The sequence below is a fragment of the Sturnus vulgaris genome, chromosome 2 (assembly GCF_052056855.1).
Source record: "Sturnus vulgaris isolate bStuVul1 chromosome 2, bStuVul1.hap1, whole genome shotgun sequence".
NCBI lineage: Eukaryota > Metazoa > Chordata > Aves > Passeriformes > Sturnidae > Sturnus > Sturnus vulgaris.
Window position 1 is genome coordinate 17,526,397 of NC_142244.1, and position 18,329 is coordinate 17,544,725.

At 36.4% G+C, this 18,329-nt stretch overlaps 1 protein-coding gene across 8 annotated transcripts in view; it reads left to right on the plus strand.

Annotated features, from left to right (window-relative positions):
- DCAF6 (DDB1 and CUL4 associated factor 6) overlaps positions 1-18,329 on the plus strand; it is a 76,394-nt gene that overhangs the window by 19,444 nt on the left and 38,621 nt on the right. For all 8 annotated transcript variants that reach the window (XM_014882796.2, XM_088158340.1, XM_088158312.1 and 5 more), the window contains exons 3-10: positions 2,949-3,041; positions 5,622-5,807; positions 9,150-9,263; positions 10,313-10,448; positions 12,246-12,460; positions 14,288-14,381; positions 15,704-15,823; positions 16,058-16,303. In XM_014882796.2, coding sequence (XP_014738282.1) covers positions 2,949-3,041; positions 5,622-5,807; positions 9,150-9,263; positions 10,313-10,448; positions 12,246-12,460; positions 14,288-14,381; positions 15,704-15,823; positions 16,058-16,303 — 1,204 coding nt within the window. The remainder of the gene's footprint in view (positions 1-2,948; positions 3,042-5,621; positions 5,808-9,149; positions 9,264-10,312; positions 10,449-12,245; positions 12,461-14,287; positions 14,382-15,703; positions 15,824-16,057; positions 16,304-18,329) is intronic.

Below are 18,329 nucleotides of genomic sequence, written 5' to 3' on the forward strand. Positions count from 1 at the left end.
TAAAGCTAGATGCAATTAATAATGTGGAGTACTTAATAGAAAAAAGCTAATTACACAGCCTTTGACTTTTTTTACCTTGCTAGTAATTGTCTGTCATTTGTGTTTGATGTATCCTTTCTTCTGGCTCCAACACCCTTTCCCAAGGTTTCCAAACCCTCAGAATAGGAACTGTTACATTATGCTTTTAGTTGGGTGTTGAGTGGCAGTGCAGGTAGTACATCATGTAGCTTTTTCAAAATAAAAACCAATTTTCTAACCAGTTCTTGTTTAACATTATATTTTTGTAGTGGGTTTACTACCATAGAATGAGACGAGAACTCTTTATTTCTGGTTTGGTTCTTTTTTTTCTTTTTTTTTTTTTTTTTAGCATTTGTTTTTAGTGATCCATATGCAAATTTATTTGGGTTATTTGGTGTTGGTCAGAGGTTGTACTGAACACGGTGTGTATTGACTGGAAAGTCTCTGGAAAAAACCAAAACAAGTTTATTTCACTGGAAAACTTTGTTACTTTTGGAGTCTTTGTTGTCAGCAATGCTGAGAAGGTGATTGGGTACAGAATAAAAAAGCCTGTTTAGTTACAGACCTCTAGTACACGTTTGGTTATGTCATTCTTCTTCAGGATTATTTTTGAACCAGCTTTGGTCTGGGTAGGGTATATTGAAATTGCTCAACTGAGGCAATTATTGCAATGAAATTGGAATTTTGGAGGAGAATGATTGATGTCTTGTGTAGACTTGTGATGCTGCAATTTAGATAATCTTGCCTTCCTTTTGCATTTTCAATGTTTCTCTGCTTTGCTGTTCTTCAGATTTTGGGTTTGTACATTAATATACATATCCACCCCCTCAATTTGTTTAATTTTTTGTGCTAAGTTTTTTTCTCATATCATGATTTTAAATTTTTCAGTGGCTTTCTTGTTTTATCAGTGTTTTGTTCTTGTTTCTATTCCTGTATTCTTATATTAGCATTTTAGTTTCTTTAAGGCAATGATAATAATATTTTTCTGCCTGAGAGGAAACACAGATGAAAATAAACATTGCTGGGTTGTATGTTTGCCCTCACTGTAGTGCTGTGCCATGTTTGATAACATTTTAGAGTACAGCCATTGTTAGGACAGGTTATTTCAATGATAGATGGTTCTGGGGGCTAGATGAAATTTTGGCTCTTGGTGATTGACAGCCAGATTTATAAAATCATAAGAGTAGCCATGCAAGGTCATACCAAAGCTCAGTGGGCCTGAAAACTTGGCCCTGAAGGTGGCCAGCACAAGTTTTTGAAGGAAGTCGAGACAGGACAAGCAGACAGCATTTGATGGGTGCTCTGCTTTAATGGGCAGGTGGAGGTGGAAGCTGCATCTTTGTTTCTGATCATTTTTCGTTTCTCTTTGATGAATATGTATATCCTTCCACTTCTGGTGTCTAGGATTTTCATAACAATGATTTCCAGTTTCATTAAAAAGCCATTTGTCATCTGATTGTTTTGTTTAAGGCCTTCCATTTCCTATACTGTGAATATCCACAGAAAATAATTTTTTACTTTTTTCCATGTCATTCATGTTCTCATAAGCTTCCATTGTTTCCCTTCCCTAGAGCAGTACAAATTATTTGCTTCTTGCAATAAAGTGTTAGGTATCTGTGAGCACCTCAGTAATTCCTTGTCATAATTTCTCTTTCCAAATGGGCAGTAATAGAAATGGAGAATACGGGAGCGGGATACGAACCCAAACTGCGTAGTGTGGAAGACGTGGGATTGCCATGCATGGATGTATACCCTGCTCTTCTGTGCATTTCCTAATAAATCCTAACAGTATTTGACTGCTGCTGAGCACTGAGCTAACCCTGGCATAGGCATGTTTGTTTAACACCAAGATCTCTCCTCAAATTCCTCCACCTGACAATATCAAGGTGGTGTTGTCCCTGTGATCCACCTGAAACTGCTAACTCTGATTTTGCAACTAACCCCAACTAAACTTGACATTAAAACAGTAACTAGAATGGGTGTATTTGTTTTAAACAAAATTTATTTTTGTTTGAGGGGGACTCAGAGTGAAACATTTGAATTAACCAAAAAAAAATTAAAAAAGGCTTAAGAAAATAATTTAGAACTAAATGGATATGGATTTTTTACCAATTCTGTAATCCAGTCTGGTACATCACACTAAGGCAGCTGTTCTGCCAACAGAATCTAGCCAGCAGAAAATGGTGGTGGCTGCAGTTTGGCACTTGAAGGTATTTTAGAGGCTTACTTGAAATAATAATGGTCTTGCATGCAGTCTTTGGTGCTTGTGCATGAGCTGCTGCTTGGGGGATACCTTTTGAGCTTCCTGGATTTTGAGTGCTTTCACAGCTTTGTTTCACTGACACATTATTAAGCACAGTCTTGTGAAAAGGAGAATTGATAAGGAAATATATTGTAAAGCTCTCCCAATACAATTCTGTACCTCACTGTAGGATTCTTCTTTCCCAGCATATTCACACTTTCAAAAGGGATCTGGGATGGATTCTGCAGTGCTTTTTCCCTGAGAAGGTGTAGTCACTGAAAAGTGTGCAAAGCAATGGATGGTCAGAATTTGGATGTGGTGAAGATACAATAATGAGAGCACTGTGATGCCCTCCAGTTCAAATTCAGAGAACTCTGTGTGGAGTAGATTTGGTACATTAAAGCACCTGAGTGTGTAAAATTGTGGCTACTGTGGGAAGCTTAATTTACCTAATGAACTCTTGAGGAGCAGAGGGAGTAATTGAGATGCCGTAGGTGAAGCAGGTGATTCCCTTATCAATTTGTTTTAAAAACACAATTTTTTTTAATGCTAGCTGCTTAGAAATTACATCATTTCAGTTGAATTTGTTAACTCCTATTTCTGTAGTGTCGGATGAGTATTGATGTTTTAATATGGTGAAAATTTAATTAATGTATGTCTAAACAATTTTTTTTTTAAATTCATGCAGGTGAACACAATTTGCTGGAATGATACAGGAGAATATATTTTATCTGGTTCAGATGACACCAACTTGGTCATTAGTAATCCCTACAGCAGGAAGGTAGGTTTGTTTCTGGCTGCTTGTTAATTTTCAAATAGGATGCAAGTTACTATTTTTCGGTGTATTAAAGCTATTTTTTAATATATCAGTTTTCAGATATTAATTATTATGTGACAGAGATAATATCATCCACTTCCTAGTGTATATAAATGGGAATAAAACTTCACAGTGCTTTAAAACCTGAGCATTCTAATCCTTTGCAACATTGGTATTATCCCATTTTACGGTACATGGCAGGGCACAAAGGGAACACGGTCTCACCACAGATTAGTGTCAGGACCAGCAATAGGATTCAGTAATTCTCATGAAATCTTGCAGTCAGATAAACTGTTTTCCTCTCACTTCAGTTTTAAAAGACTGTATTTTTTGCTCTGTGTAATGTACTGAGTTGTCTTTCTGTGTGATGTTGTTGGGGTGCCAGCCTTGATTAAAATAGTTCACTCCAATGTAAAATTACACTGCCCTATGTGTGCCTGCAGGAGGATGGAGAATAATTTGTACTGAAATAAGGGTTGCAATGCAGCTGAAAGACTCCCAGTAGTGCCAGCTGGCATCCATCAGGTAGTGGCACTGTCCTACACTTTTCTCTTGAAGGAACTGCTGATAGTTTGGTAGAACAGATGCTCTGAGCTGTGTCCTCTCAGGGGCTGAAAACTAAACCCTGAGGACATGCTCAAAAATTAAATGTGTGGGAGAAACAAAAGGTGTGGTTGTTATGGTGGAAGAGAGTTTGAGTAGAAAACAATATTTCACTTTCCTGAAGGGTTGTGGTGGATTGGAGTGTTGCCTATGACTAAGTAAGGCCATTTTGCCCACCTCTCCAAATAAGCCATAGCTTCCAAATTTTCATCTCTTCCTTTCAACTACTGGTGTCAGCCTGACAAAGTTCAGATCAGTATCACTAGATAGTGTTTCTCTTGGACTGTGAGTTCTGCTGGAAAAGTGGTATCCAAGACAGCTATGAAATGGATGATGGATATATGCCAAAATGAGTGTTGGTGGAGTGACTTGCAGAGTAAGAATTTTTCATACAAATAAAAGCTGTTCAATGTTATTTATTGTGCAGAGTTGATTTTAATATCTCACTATGGGATAGTTGCTCATTATATAATTTTTACATTGAAATATTTTATTACTTTAAAAGGTACTGCAATTTAAGCTTTTTGCTTTCAGGGGACAATTTCCTCCACCTTGTTGTGTACTACTTCTCTGCTTAAGCCTAATGAGGAATATGGGAGATTTTTTTTTTTCTTTTTTCTTTTTTACAGTTAGCTGAATTATTTATTTTTTCTAACAGCAGAGGAGAAGATTATTTTTAATTTTTTTTTCCAATACATGCAAATGCAATTATAAAACAGAAGGTACCAGCAAGAAGACTCAAGAATCAGTGTTATTCCTGCAATTGTACTAGAGATGTGATTTTTTAAATGAGTTTTACAGTTGTATTAGCTTATTTTCTCTGGCTTGAGTAAGAGAATCCATACAGAAAAAGGCTGCAAATTGGTATCAGAACTGTGCTGTAATTCTGTCACCTTGGCAAATATCCTTATCACCATATTTTCTGTTATTGTCTAGGTAGAGTAGCAAAAATAGATTTCAGCCATCAATATTTAGTATCTTTTAGAATATCCAGGTACACTGGTAAACTTTTTTAGAGGGAATTATTTAAAAGGTGTGAAATAGCACTTCTGAACTGTTAGGCATGAGCTGCTACTGAGAGAGAAACTTCATTTGCAAAACACATCCTTTGATTAAGTTAATTGAGTGGAAATTTGAAAGTAATTTTCCTACTGTAAACAACCTGGTAAGTATTTTTTTCCTAGTGGGAGTTGTGAAAATGCAGTTTGGCTCAAGTGCTGAAGATGAGGGAAATAAGAATATAATGTTCACTTATTCACAGGAAAGCATGTTGAGGTTTTTTCAGTTTTGGTAGACTAAGTATGTGATGAAGAATAAAGAGTCACCACAAAGTGTTTAAAATCAGCTGTGATGAAGTAAATAATATGTTTCTCTGCTTTCCTGTAGATGAATGAGAGACTAGGTCAAGTCCTGCTTTATTGCCAAGTACAATCAAGTTCTTAAATGTTTATTTATTTTTGGCTAGTTTCAAAACATCCTTCCTTACAAACTTCAGCTCTCCTTTTCAGTGAGTTTAAGAGTAACATCAATTTTTAAAGTCTATGAAGTTGGCTTGGATTATAGTGCCTTATTCTTCTTGACTTACAATATCCCAGATCTTCGAAGTCTCTCTTCACTGATGTTCTTGGTGGCTGCACCATCACTGGTAAATGTTTCACTTTGAGAAACCTGATGTGAAAACAAAGGTGGCAGCTGCCTTCCAGCCCTCGTGTTTTGCAGACTGCTTCGTGCAAGTGCCTGAGCAAATCTCTCTTGTAGAACCACGTTGCTGTTAGAAGAAATTTGATATAAGGGCAGCTTCTCTGTTCTGTTGGATTGAACTGTAGGTCCCTGGCAGCCTGGGCATAGCTGGTATTTCACAGTCCTAGTTTTTTCCATTCTTTATTTGCTTGGAAAACACTGAACCTGCTTCAGAGCCTCCCTTTTTTCTTTGTTCTTTAGGTTCTCACAACGATTCGCTCAGGACACAGGGCCAATATTTTCAGTGCAAAATTCTTACCCTGCACCAATGACAAACAGATTGTTTCATGTTCTGGAGATGGAGTCATTTTCTACACGAATGTTGAACAGGATGCAGAGACCAACAGGCAATGCCAGTACACCTGCCACTATGGGACTACCTACGAGGTACCTCATGAAATAGATCATAGTTTTAAGATGGATAAAATATATATTTTAACTCAAGATTTTAACCAGACTCCTGAAAACTTTGTTTCAGTGCAGTAAGAGTTACAGAACTTTTCTTCTGTCTTTTTTGTATTGGTTTTTTTTTCCTTTTAAAAAGTAGGCTTGAACAGAGAAATGTGCTGTCTAAATTAAATGAAGAACTTTGCAAAAAGTGGTGCTGTTAACTTTGCAAATATGAATTCAGCTTCACTGAATGAATGTTCTGCAGAGCAAAACAGATTTAAATTGAGCTTTGAATTTCTTCCTGAAGTAGGTTGGGGGTGGGGGAAGTGACTGTTTTACTTTTTGAGTTCTTATTCTTCTCCCCCCACCCCTCCCTTCTTTTCTGAACTTTTCAGCAGTTTCATGACTTTTCACAATTTAGATCCTTCTAAGAAATGCTTAGTTCAGCATGTAGGAACAACTTAATCTGAAAAATATGTTTACAGTTGTTGGTAATTTTTCTGTTGTGTATTCTAGTTAACTCTTTAGGTGTAAATTTAGCCACAGTGTTTTCAGTCCTCCTTTGGAAGTTTTGTTCATATAAATTAGGCAAGTGAGGAAGCAAAGTGTTATTAAAGTTAGGAAGATTGTAAGGATTTATTGTTCTATCTGCTTCTTTTAAATAACAGCAAAAGCTGCTGCTTGCAAAAGTTACTGTGGTTAAAAATAGAAAAAAAATTTCAGTCTTTTTCTTAGGTTATAAATGGTCCTGTTTCTTTCACTGTTTATTTGTTGGGACGTTTTTAACACTACAGCAGTACACACAGAGGGGAATAAATTCCAAGTGCATTGGTTTTTAATCTATTCGGCTCAGGTTTCCTAGCAAGCTTTTAGATCACTTTCTTTGCATGTTAAGTGAACAAAATCTTTACAAATTTCTCATAAAGGAATTGGAGTGTGTGCAAAAAGAAAGTGGCTGAAATACTGCCAGAGTTAATTTTTGTTCATGTAGTAAAAGTGTCCTTATAGTTGTAATTACACCAATTACATTTCCTTGCTATATTGCACAGTCAAAGTGGTCTTATTTGAGATTTTTATTCAGCAATAATGTTAACAAGAGGGCATTATTGTTGTTTGGAGTGACAGGAGTGTGATACAGTTTTGATTGGTTTTGCTGCTTTTAAACACTGTTAATGGAAGGAATATCAAAACCCTTATATGACATTGGCTGTTTTAACAACTCTGTTTCTTTATGAAGTTATTTTTCTTATCCTGTTTTGCACTGAGGTTGAGAGGTTCCTGGAGTGGAGAGATAATTTCTAAATATTGTGATGTTACTGCTCAGCTGTATGTAACCACATCATCATGTTAAATATAGAACTTTGACTCACTGGATTCTCTAAATAACCAAAGCTAAAAGCTGCCCCTGAGGTACCAGTTCTAAATTTGAATGTGGTTTGGATTTATGCAGCTCTTGGAGTTTGTGGCAATTCAAGATGTTGCAAAAACATGAAACAGAGGGATGTGGAAGTTGATGTAGATTGTTGTAAACTGTGAGATAATTGTACAATTGTTTTTAGTTCTGAGTGAGAATAGAATAAGTAGAGGGAGAGGCTCTTGAGACACGTTTCTGAAGAACTTATTGTTTGTACAAGGCCTTGACAAGTTTGTTATTCCTCAGCCAAATCTTTTCTTTATTGTCCTTCATGTTAATTGCATTTCAGAAAGATAATGTACTTTTATGGGCACCTCTTAACTTCCTTGTTATGATCATATAGCTATACACTTTTGAAGTTAAGTAGCAAACAAGTTTTTAGTTAGTAAAAACCCAATTATATATATGTCTATATAAAATGTGTACTTGTTGATCTTAAATGTTGTAATATTGACTCAATTATTGGAGCTTGCACTCCTCCATTTCTCTGGTTTAGTGCTTATAAAGTACTTAGTATTTTGTGAATACTGCACATAAATGTTGCCATGTGTAAGTTATGTTACATGTATAGGGTGAAATAGCATCAATGTGAACAAAAAGAAAATACAGCTGCTAGAAATAAGCTTGCCACATTCAGCAATGTTATTGGACCAAAATGTTTTCTCTGAAAGCTTTGCTAAATGCTGGAAGAATTTGGTGGATTGAAGAACAGTTGCTAGCTTTTATAACTACGCAAATAAAGTTAATTTGAACAAAATGTGTAGTGAAAACAGTCTTTTCAATATGTTATACTGATAGATTGAGGAATAGTGGTCATAGCTCAGAAGTTTATTGTTCTATTGGTATTCAAACCTTGGCTTTGTTCTGCAAATTAAACTTATTTGGCACAGCAAGCATTGTCTCAGTTTACTGTGCTGAGCCTTACAAGAGAGGCTGAAGCCTTCAGCTGTTAGCTTTGTAAACCCACTTCAGGTCAAGAGATTTGCAGATATCCATAAGTTACTTTTATTAAGAATTTTGGGACCTGGGGGTGATAAATCATCTCATTTAAAATGTTAAAGAATCACTCATGCTCTGCGTCCAATGAATGTGTTACACTATTAACCATTGTTGTTGCTTTATAAATTTCTACTGATAGTAGCAGGAGTGTAGGAAAAGAAGAATACTGCCACTAAATTCTCTTTTCTGTTTTAAGAGACAGAGTGCAAATAAACTGGCATCTCCTGTGCATTCATTGACCTGTGGAATTCAGGTCACATTTAACATTTTGGTCACTTGCCTTTTTATATTGTCATAAGGAGGCTTTGAGTGAAGCCATTCGTGTGAGTTGTCCCTAGCTGGAGAAGGGCTGAGCTTAGGAAAATGGTTCAGTACAGAGCTCTTTTTTTTAAAAAAAAAAACAACCAAAACCAAAAACCAATTGCAGTGAGGAGGTAGCTTGGTAACAGCCTTTAATGCAGGCCTGCTACAAGGAACTACCTAGGAGGTAAAGGAATAGCCCAGTGGGAATAAAATCCATTTAGTATTTTCAAGGTATTCAGACTTCTGAGGACTTCGTAATTGTCTCCTATTACTTGATAGAGAATAAACTGAGCTTTTGTTGAATTGTTGCTGCAAACTGAAAAGTGATTGCAATAAATGTATGTTGTGTATTAAAAGATAATAGAAATAACTGTAAGCCTTGACCTGTGGATATTTAATCTTACGTGACATTTAAAAGTTTACTTTGACTCCCAACAGTTCAAACCTTTTCTTGAAAATTAAGAAACATCATCAGTTTTTCAATTTTTCTTATTACTTTCACTGGAAAGCTTGATTTGAGTCCTAATTGCCTTCTGCTGCTCCAAAATATTGATGCTTTTATTTTTAAATTAGTGCTATTTCTGGGGGTATTAATAATCTTATTTTTTCTTTCTTTTGAGCAGATTATGACAGTACCAAATGATCCCTACACTTTCCTCTCCTGTGGTGAGGATGGCACCGTGAGATGGTTTGATACTCGTATCAAAACAAGTTGCACAAAGGAAGATTGTAAAGATGTAAGAATGAAACCTTTTAATAATAATAATAGTAAAATAAAATTGTAATAATAATATTTTCATAAAGATTACTTAAATATAGAGCTGTGCATTACACGAATACACGATATGTATTTTGGTAAAGCTTTTAGAAATAATGGCTTTCAGGGTCATTGGTGGGGTAACAGTAAATATATATTGTTTCCCAAGAAACAATAAAATCTGGGGAGTCTTTTTTATTTTTCTTTTTTAATTTTAATATCTCCTTTGGCATTTTTCATTTTATAAGCTTTAGTATGAGGCTTCAGATATGGTAGAAAAGATTGTTTGAAATTGAATCTCTTAGTCTGGTTTACACTAATAATGTAGAGTGCAAAACTGGAGGCAAAAAATGAGCCTTGAGAATCACCTGCAGCCTTGTGTTCTTGAGCATCCTTTGTCCCTCTGTAAGAAAAGATTTGGTAATGAATGATATTAGATTATTGGTATGAATAGTGTCCACTGTGTTGGAATCTTAGAAGCAATTTTAATACTGAATTTGAATAAAACTACTGAAGTATGTATTGCTAGTCTTGATTAATTTTGTTCAGCCTTGTGCACACGTACCAGTTCTAGAGGTTTCTTGCATTTTTTTTCCCCTCTACCCAGTTATCTGCCTATAGATGGAAACTATTCTGATCCTTTAATTGATTTAAACTGTTTCTGCATATTTAGTACTCTTCCACCTCCACAGTTACTGTGTTTCCATAAGAAAATGCAAGGTGCAAGTTAGTTTATAGATCTGTCGTTTTTATCTTATCTATTTTTAAATGTTTCTGTGTTTTCGTTTTGGTTAGGTTTCTTTATCAGTTGTTGTGGTGCCAGTTGCCAGTTTTCTTTCTCTGATAGTTTTCCTTCTGTGCAGTGGCTTTTCTGATAACACATTTATAATCTGTCTTCACAGGCCAGACCTATTTTCTCAAAATCTCCTTAACTAAGGGAGAGCCTGTGTAGTGAAACAAAACAAAAAAAAAATTATACCTCAAATATTCAGAGCTATTATTTCACTGCTGCATTTTTGTGTGTTCCAGGATATTTTAATAAACTGTCGTCGTGCTGCCACCTCTGTTGCTATCTGTCCACCCATCCCCTACTACCTGGCTGTGGGCTGTTCTGACAGCTCAGTGAGGATCTATGACAGGAGAATGCTTGGCACAAGGGCAACAGGTAGGAGCCACATGGTGCAGTGAGTAATTCTACCCACTGGCAGTGCCAAATTCAGGTTATTTTCACAATAGGTGGTGAGCCAAGTGTAACACTGCAGAAATGTAGCTTCCTTCTCTGGGAACTATGGTTTGTTATAATAAAGTCATTTCACTTTAATATTTGCTAATGCAGAAATCTTCAGAGAAGTAAACCTGATCTATTCATGCATCTTAGAATGAATTGTGTACTGAATGCAGAAAAAGACATTTTGTAATGACTCTTATTTTGTCTTGAAACGTGTGATTTCTGGATTCCAAAAAGCCAGGGATTGCAGCCTCCAGTGCTCCACCTCAATTTTAATTTAGTTCTTGTCTTTTACTCTACCATGCTGGAATTTGATGCTTCTTATGGGAGGAGATCTTATGAACTCCATAATATCCTGCACTGTGCTTGCATTTGCAGTAGTTATTGCTGTATCTAACACAATTTAATTGAAAAACTTAAAATTCCTCAGGTGAAACTGGCATGCTTCAAATGCTTACCTAAAGATTTTATTAAAAAATTTCAAATGCACAAGAATGTGTTATTTCATTTTGACATAGCTCTTGGCTATAATGTATGATCAGTGTTTGGACACTAGGAATTAATAATACAGCTGTGACATTCGTGTCAACAAGCAGTGGCACAAAAATCTGTCATTTTGTGCAGCATTTCGCTGTTGATGACTGTGGTGGAGGAGAAAGAGAAGAGTAAAGATCACTAAACATAAAAATATCCTTCTCATCAGGCTGACATTCTGTAGGATCTCTCCCTTTCATCAATGTGGTCAGCAAAATTCTGTGAGAAGTACCTCAGGAACAGGTTCTGGGGTTTGACTAAAATGTCCTCTGTGTGTGCTCTAGTATTGAACAGTGCAGGAATAACATGAATTTGGCCTGGAGAGCAAAGGAGAGAAAAATGAAGGTTATGAAGACTGTTTTTAAAAAAATATTGGTATAGTGTTCTATTGCTTGTTTGGGGTTGTGTGGAATTTTTGTTTTTTGGTTTTTTTAAGAGGTCAGTTATTCTGTGTCCAGTGAGCAATCTTGATTTTCATTGAATCACTTCTGCCATGTAGTTGACAGTTACATGTCAAATTATGAGGTTTTGGAACAGTCTGTTTTTCTCAGTGTTAGAGCTTCTTATAGGTAACTTTGATCTGCTCACAAACTTGTAATTCTAGAATTTAAGATTGCTTTAGTGTTTGGATTGGAGGTTAGTGATCAGGAAAGCATGGTAAAGTCCAATGTAGTGTATAGTTCTGCAGCTTCAAAGTGACAGTGTTATTCTGTTTTGAAGAAAAATTAGTATTTTTTTTTAAATAGGGTAGAAAAAAGATGTATTATCTAAATTTTCAAAGTTTCATGTAAGGAATTCCTTTCTCATTTGTGTGTAGATATAGATTTGCATTCTTGTTTTGCGGATTTTGGCTCTAAAATTTCCATTTCTACCACATTTGACAGATAGCTTCAATACAACACCATGTGGTGGGTATGTGAGACATTTATATATGAGTATGTGTTTTCATCTTTTATTTTTTGTAATGTACATAACATTTCTAAACAAAAATAATAAAGACTGTAAAATCTGGTCTGTCATTCTCCAGATCAAATTTATTGCAGAAACTACAGGATACATAGCTTTTCCCTGATTCTCTTTTGTTGGATGCCAAATAAGGGGTTTATTGAAGCTGTTGAGAATTTGCAATAGTAAATGTGTAATTCTTTTCTTCCTTCTCTCTTCCCTCACTTTTTTTTTTTTTTTTTTTTTTTAATAAAGGGAATTATGCTGGCAGGGGCACTGTTGGAATGGTGGCACGTTTTGTCCCTCCTCATCTCAACAACAAATCTTGCAGGGTAACATCCCTGTGCTACAGTGAAGATGGCCAAGAGATCCTTGTGAGCTACTCCTCAGATTACATTTACTTGTTTGATCCCAAGGATGACACAGCACGAGAACTTAAAGTCCCTTCTGCAGAAGAAAGAAGGGAAGAGGCAAGTGATTAAGATACCCTCGTTTTATGTTTTTTAACTTGCAGCACACAAGAAATACCATCACTTGTGTTTTCCTTTAATCTGAAAATTGTAGCTGGTTATAGAACTGAGGTGTGACAAGTAGATTGTCACAAAAATGGTGTATTTTTAATGCACGTTTATTTATGTATTTATTTACAATATTTTGTCACTCTGGTTTTCTTTCTCATCTGATTTCTCTCTCTTGGAAGATGAGAAGGCATCTGCCTGAACCTCGGGTCATAAGACCAGCAAGGGTGGCAGGTCACTCTGTATTCTGTTACTTTCCATGCCATGAGAACCATATTCCTTGAAATCAAATGTTAATACTCCGTGGTAAAAGTTATCATTTCATGACAGATATGAGGGAGTACAAGATGTTTAGATCAAGGAGGTGAGCCACTGTTACTGAGCAGCATTAAAATTTTCAAAACTCAAGCAGTTGTTAACTATCAGCTCAGTTACAGTGATGCTGACTCTTCCAGTCTAAATTTTCTGATCAATATAAAAATAATGTCTTTAACTACAGTGAAGTTGTTTCTGTCTCTCCCTGCACTCTCCCAACCATCCACTCCTTTTTTCTCTGGTGTTTTGCTCTCCCTTTCACAAACTCTGTATCCTGAGTTCCTCATCTTTGGTCCGAGGCCACAAGGGAGCTCTCAGTGAGTTGTCAGCATCCTGCTGTCCTCAGCTGCAGGATCACTGTGATGATGATGATGATGATGATGATGATGATGATGATGATTTCTCTTTAGTTTTTGCTGTGAGAAGTGTGATGTTGACATTTCCTTTCTCCTTTTTCTTAGAATCTGTTTGGAACCATTTTTGAATGTTTCCCAGCACGTTTTACATGTGTTTTCTTAGTCAGGAATACAGTCAGGAATTTTGCTTTTAAAAGCTTATTCTTTGTCCTTGTTGTTATCCCTAAAAGTGTTGTTGCTTGGGTATTTTTATTTCAGCCTGGCTTAAAGTTGTATAGAGTAGAAGAAATGTAAAGGCTTCTTCCTAAATCTGCTGGTGGAGTCATGAAAGTTAAAACTTTGATATGCTTTCACCACAGGGCATTTGGATTAAAATTGTAAGCAGCTTCTGGGCTGGTTGACTGGTTTTTTTTGAAATTTTTTTTTTATTGGTTTCTTTATTTTTGTTAAGGCCATAAATATCCAGCCAATACACTTGACTTCAAACTCTTACATGCTTTTCTAAATGAGCAAAGCACTCCCTGTTTATCTTGAAGCTGCTGAAAGTAACACCACCATTTAGTGATTGTTTTATACTCCCTGCTGCAAAAGAAGTGTTATAAAAACTAAAAAGAAATTAGGTTACAAAATAAACCAGAGCTTATTTGCATAAGATGTCCTTTTTTAAAAAAAAAGGTCTGATTTTTTTTTTTTTCCTTTTGCTTAATTACAGGTCCACATTTTATTAAACTGAAACTCACATAAAATTTTTAATGTGAAGAGGTGAATATTTATTTCTGCAGAATTCAGGCTGCATTTAAGAAAACCTTAATCATTATTGGTCACTATAGAAAAATTCAATTAACATGATGAAGTTAATTTAAATAAAGGCTGCATTAGTTCTGGGAGTCATTTATTTAGGCTATTGAAGCTAAAACTCGTGCATTTTGTTGGTAAGTGTTGTACTTATTCATGGTTCTGAACATAAGGCTGACATTCTGTGTTTTGGTGACAGATAGGAATTTAGGTGACTTAAGAAAATTGAGATTTATATTTAGGCTTAGAATCCTGTACTGTAGAACAGAAATAGCTGTGTGATGCCTTTTTCTCTTTTTTTCTCTTCCCCCAGTTACGTCAGCCTCCTGTCAAACGTCTGCGGCTCAGAGGGGATTGGTCAGATACTGGGCCAAGAGCAAGGCCTGAGAGTGAGAGAGAGAGAGATGGTAAAAGCATTTGCATTTGAACGAGGGTTGTTGTCTTTGCTGTGTTTTGTTGGGTATTTGTTTTGGTTTGGATTTTTTTTTTTTCTTAGTTTGGGTGTTATTTTCCAGTTTTTCTGAAGTATTTCCATAATACGTGCTTGAGATTGTCCTTGTTTTAACCATCAGCCAAGCCTTAAGATGGTTTTTGTAGAGTTTAGCACAGAGCTGCTATTGTATCATGATTTTTAAAATTGAAAATATTGGAAATATTCTTGCCAGGAAAATTATATTCTTTCAGTTAGGCTGATGTCAGTAAAGGAGAGCTTTTTTTCATTGTCATTGCTCAGGACTAACACCAGCACATGTTTCTTTTCTTTGTAGTCACGCCTCACATGCCATCACAATTACAAACGAAATGCTCTTTAATGGTTACATTAGGGAACTGGGATTCAAAGCAATAGCATTCTAATATTAACTTTTCGTTTTTATAATGTCATTTAGTAACACAGGGTGGGTAATTTTTATGCTTATATTTTCATGTTTGTAATATATTACTCAATTGCTTGAGATTTTATCAAATAAAATATTTCCAAAACTATGCTTGGGTATCAAAATTGGGATACCAAAACAGGGCAGAGCATTTTTTGTCACTCATCTAAATTTTCATCTAATAATGTGTTTCTGTTTAAATCTGACAAGCTGTGGAGTTCCCAGTATTTGACTCTAGCTTGCTTAAATCTTTCTCCCTTTTCTGCCTACAGTTTCCCTTTTCCGATTTTCTGTGCTGTTGTTCTCATTTTCTTGCTTCCCCAAACTAGAATAGATTCTGTACCTGACATAGGCAGTAGGAGATGCTGTTTAGGGAGAGAACATGAGCCTGTCCTCTTGCCTTAGTCTGTCTTTTTGCTCCTCCAGTATCTGGAATTACTGGATTAGAAACACTGGGGGGTGTGATCCCATCTGTTCCTTTACAATTTGCATGTGGTTCTGTTGCCTGTGGGCTTCTGAAATCCTTTTTTTGAACCTGTTGATAATATTTCCTATGGCATCATTAGCCATCTTTAGTCTGTTTTCTTTGGCTGTTGCAATTCCATTTTTTGTGTTCTAAGGTCTGAGCTCCTCTACTTGAGGTACAGGTGGAGAATGAGGGATCCCAGCAGAGAGTCAGAGATCTGTACTGTGGAAATGAGGATAGACAGGGTCATTGGGAACAGGCTGAAGGGAACTGTTTCTTGTTAGGAGAAGGGGGTGAGGGGTAGGCTCCATTTCTGGAAGAAAAGAGAGGGGGAAAGGTACTTTTTGGTCAACCTGTAGGTAAAACTTCAGCACCACTTGTTCTACAGGGGAGCAGAGTCCCAATGTCTCTCTGATGCAGAGGATGTCAGACATGCTGTCAAGGTGGTTTGAAGAAGCCAGTGAAGTCGCACAGAGCAATCGAGGACGAGGAAGATCACGGTCCAGAGGTGATTTCATTCTTTTCAACAATGATTACAACAGAAATTGTGTTTATAGAGGATTTTCACTAGTAGTATTTCACATTGCAGTATCAGCCTTTCCTAGGTGTAGACAAAATCTAGTGCACTGAAGAGCTGAGCATATTTGTTTATAGGAATGGAAATGCAAAGGGGTCTTTAGAGGCAGAGTAAGTTTACTTTTGTGCTCTTTTTCTTGCTTTTCTGTTCTATTTTTAATCAAAGGTGGGACTAATCGGACAGATGCTCCTGCTACTAACAACATGGCACCCAGCAGAGAAACAGAAACTGCAATGGAAGTAGATGGTTCTGAACAGCTTCCATCATCTTCCTCTTCTACCATGTCAGCTCAAGCTCCTTCAACATCATCTTCGACAGAAAGTCCCCCTTCAACTTCATTACTGTCCTCTCCTGACAATGAGCAAAGGCCTTCTTTAGGGGCCTCAACTCAGCCTGTGCTGCATCAGTCTGGTGAGAAGAAATCCATCTTGTCATTGTTTATGAAAAATAAGAAACAATTCTCTTTTAGGATATTTTGGGTAATTGATCTCCAACTGTTTCCTTCCTAGCACATCTTTAATGAGACTTGGGTATTTTATAGTTACCAAGTGATTGCAGCTGTGGTTTGAAGAAAGAGTAAAACCATCAACTCTATACCTTTGTCTGAAAAAGAAATTTCCAAGGGGATCACCAGTATTGTGTTTTGAAGTAGAAATAAAAATTTTTTGCTTATTTTTTTCTAAATACTGTTGTCTTCATGGAGTGTGGTGACATCTTGCCCTCTTCCACTGGGATTTGGCTGTAGCAGCATCAGTGCAAGGAATAGCAGAACCTGTGCCTGTTAAAATCAGGAGAGGTAAGGGATGTCATCCTCAGGAGGAACCTCCATTCTCAACATTTCAGAGTCAGCAGTGTTGAGTTTTAGCTTCTCAAAAGTGTTTGGATAAACAAGGCTCACCTGACATGACATTCCATTATTGGCCAATAAATTATACCACATAATGACAGTTTGTATATCTTAAAGAAACTCAATCTGTGTTTAATACAGACTTACATTCTTCTTGGGGGAAAAAGAAGGAAGTATATTCTGCTGTCAGAATGTCAGAAATTAATTTGAGTAGTAAAAGAGCACCTTATGCTTTGACTTGACCTTTTCCATCTCAATGCCACAGCCTTTAGAGTGGAATATTTATACAAGAGTTTATTTTTACTTTTTTCAAGTGACTTTCTAGGCCTCAAAGTTATAATAGAAGGGCTCATGTAACCTGAAAGACCAACAGGTTGAGACCTTTTGTATTATATAGATTCTATTGTAAAAAAATCAAGCTCTCAGTCTTAAATTTGATATTCTGGAATACAGGACGGATGGGGATTTCCCAGGGGAGAGTGTGCCTTTCAATGTACTGTGGCTGCTGCAGCCAAAATCTTTGGGATGGGTGAGCAATTATGAGGTACCTGGTGTCTGAAGGACAGGGAAGATAAAGACATAAGTTGAAATTCATGAAACATGTGATTATTGTTTTTAAACCTTGCAGTTAGTCTGATACTTACTTAGATAAACAGTGAGTAGAAAAATAGCAATACACACAGCAGTTTTAGAAAATGCCAGAAAGTTTATTTAGTATCAAAGGCCTTTAGTCATCTATGTTTTTTATTAGTATTGGTGTCAGCTTGCCACATTCTCAAGTTTTTTCACAATATACACACAAAAAGATAATTAAGGGGTCTACTCTAATTCAGTGCAACCCAAATTTAGCTTCTATTATCTTTGATCCAGAGGGATAGCCGTCAAAGAACACATGTACCATTACCAAAGGTTAATTTTCATCTGTTTATTTATTTTTAAAAGTATACACTTTATTCTGGAACTTGGAGTGGCCAGGAGATATCTACCACGTTAAAAATAATGGCTTCAAGCTATGAAACATTGTGGGTTTCAGGAAGATAATGCACCAGAGGGGATTTCTGGAATTATGATGCATTTTCTAGCCTGCCTTTTAAGGAATCTGTGCTGATCAGAAAAATCTTTTTCTCTGAATCTGCTTGAATTTCTAAGCAAAAGTTTATTCTGCTAGCATGAAGCTGTAGTTGTTATTTCTTAATTCAGCTCTTTTATAAGAGCATTTTTTTCTTTCCCAGTGTTACTTTGGACTTTGGAATATATTTAGTTTTGAGAGGAGTAGTGATGGTTGGTTGACAGACAATGGATACTTTCTAATTTGTTGTATAATATTTGAGAGATTCTTTGACTAAACCTAAACAAGGTGTCAGATTGGCACCTTAAAATTGTCTACAGGACTCTTGCAGGCATAAATTTAATAGTGCAAGGTGTTTACACACCTAATAATCCTCTTTCAGAAGCAGTGCAAATGAGACACTGGAGTTACAGCAAAACAAGTTTTTGGGTAACTTAATGGGTGAGTTCAGGGAGCAGGGATGCTCCTGGGCAGAGGGAGCAGATCGTGGGGTTGCAGTGGCTTTATGAATGAGCAGGCTG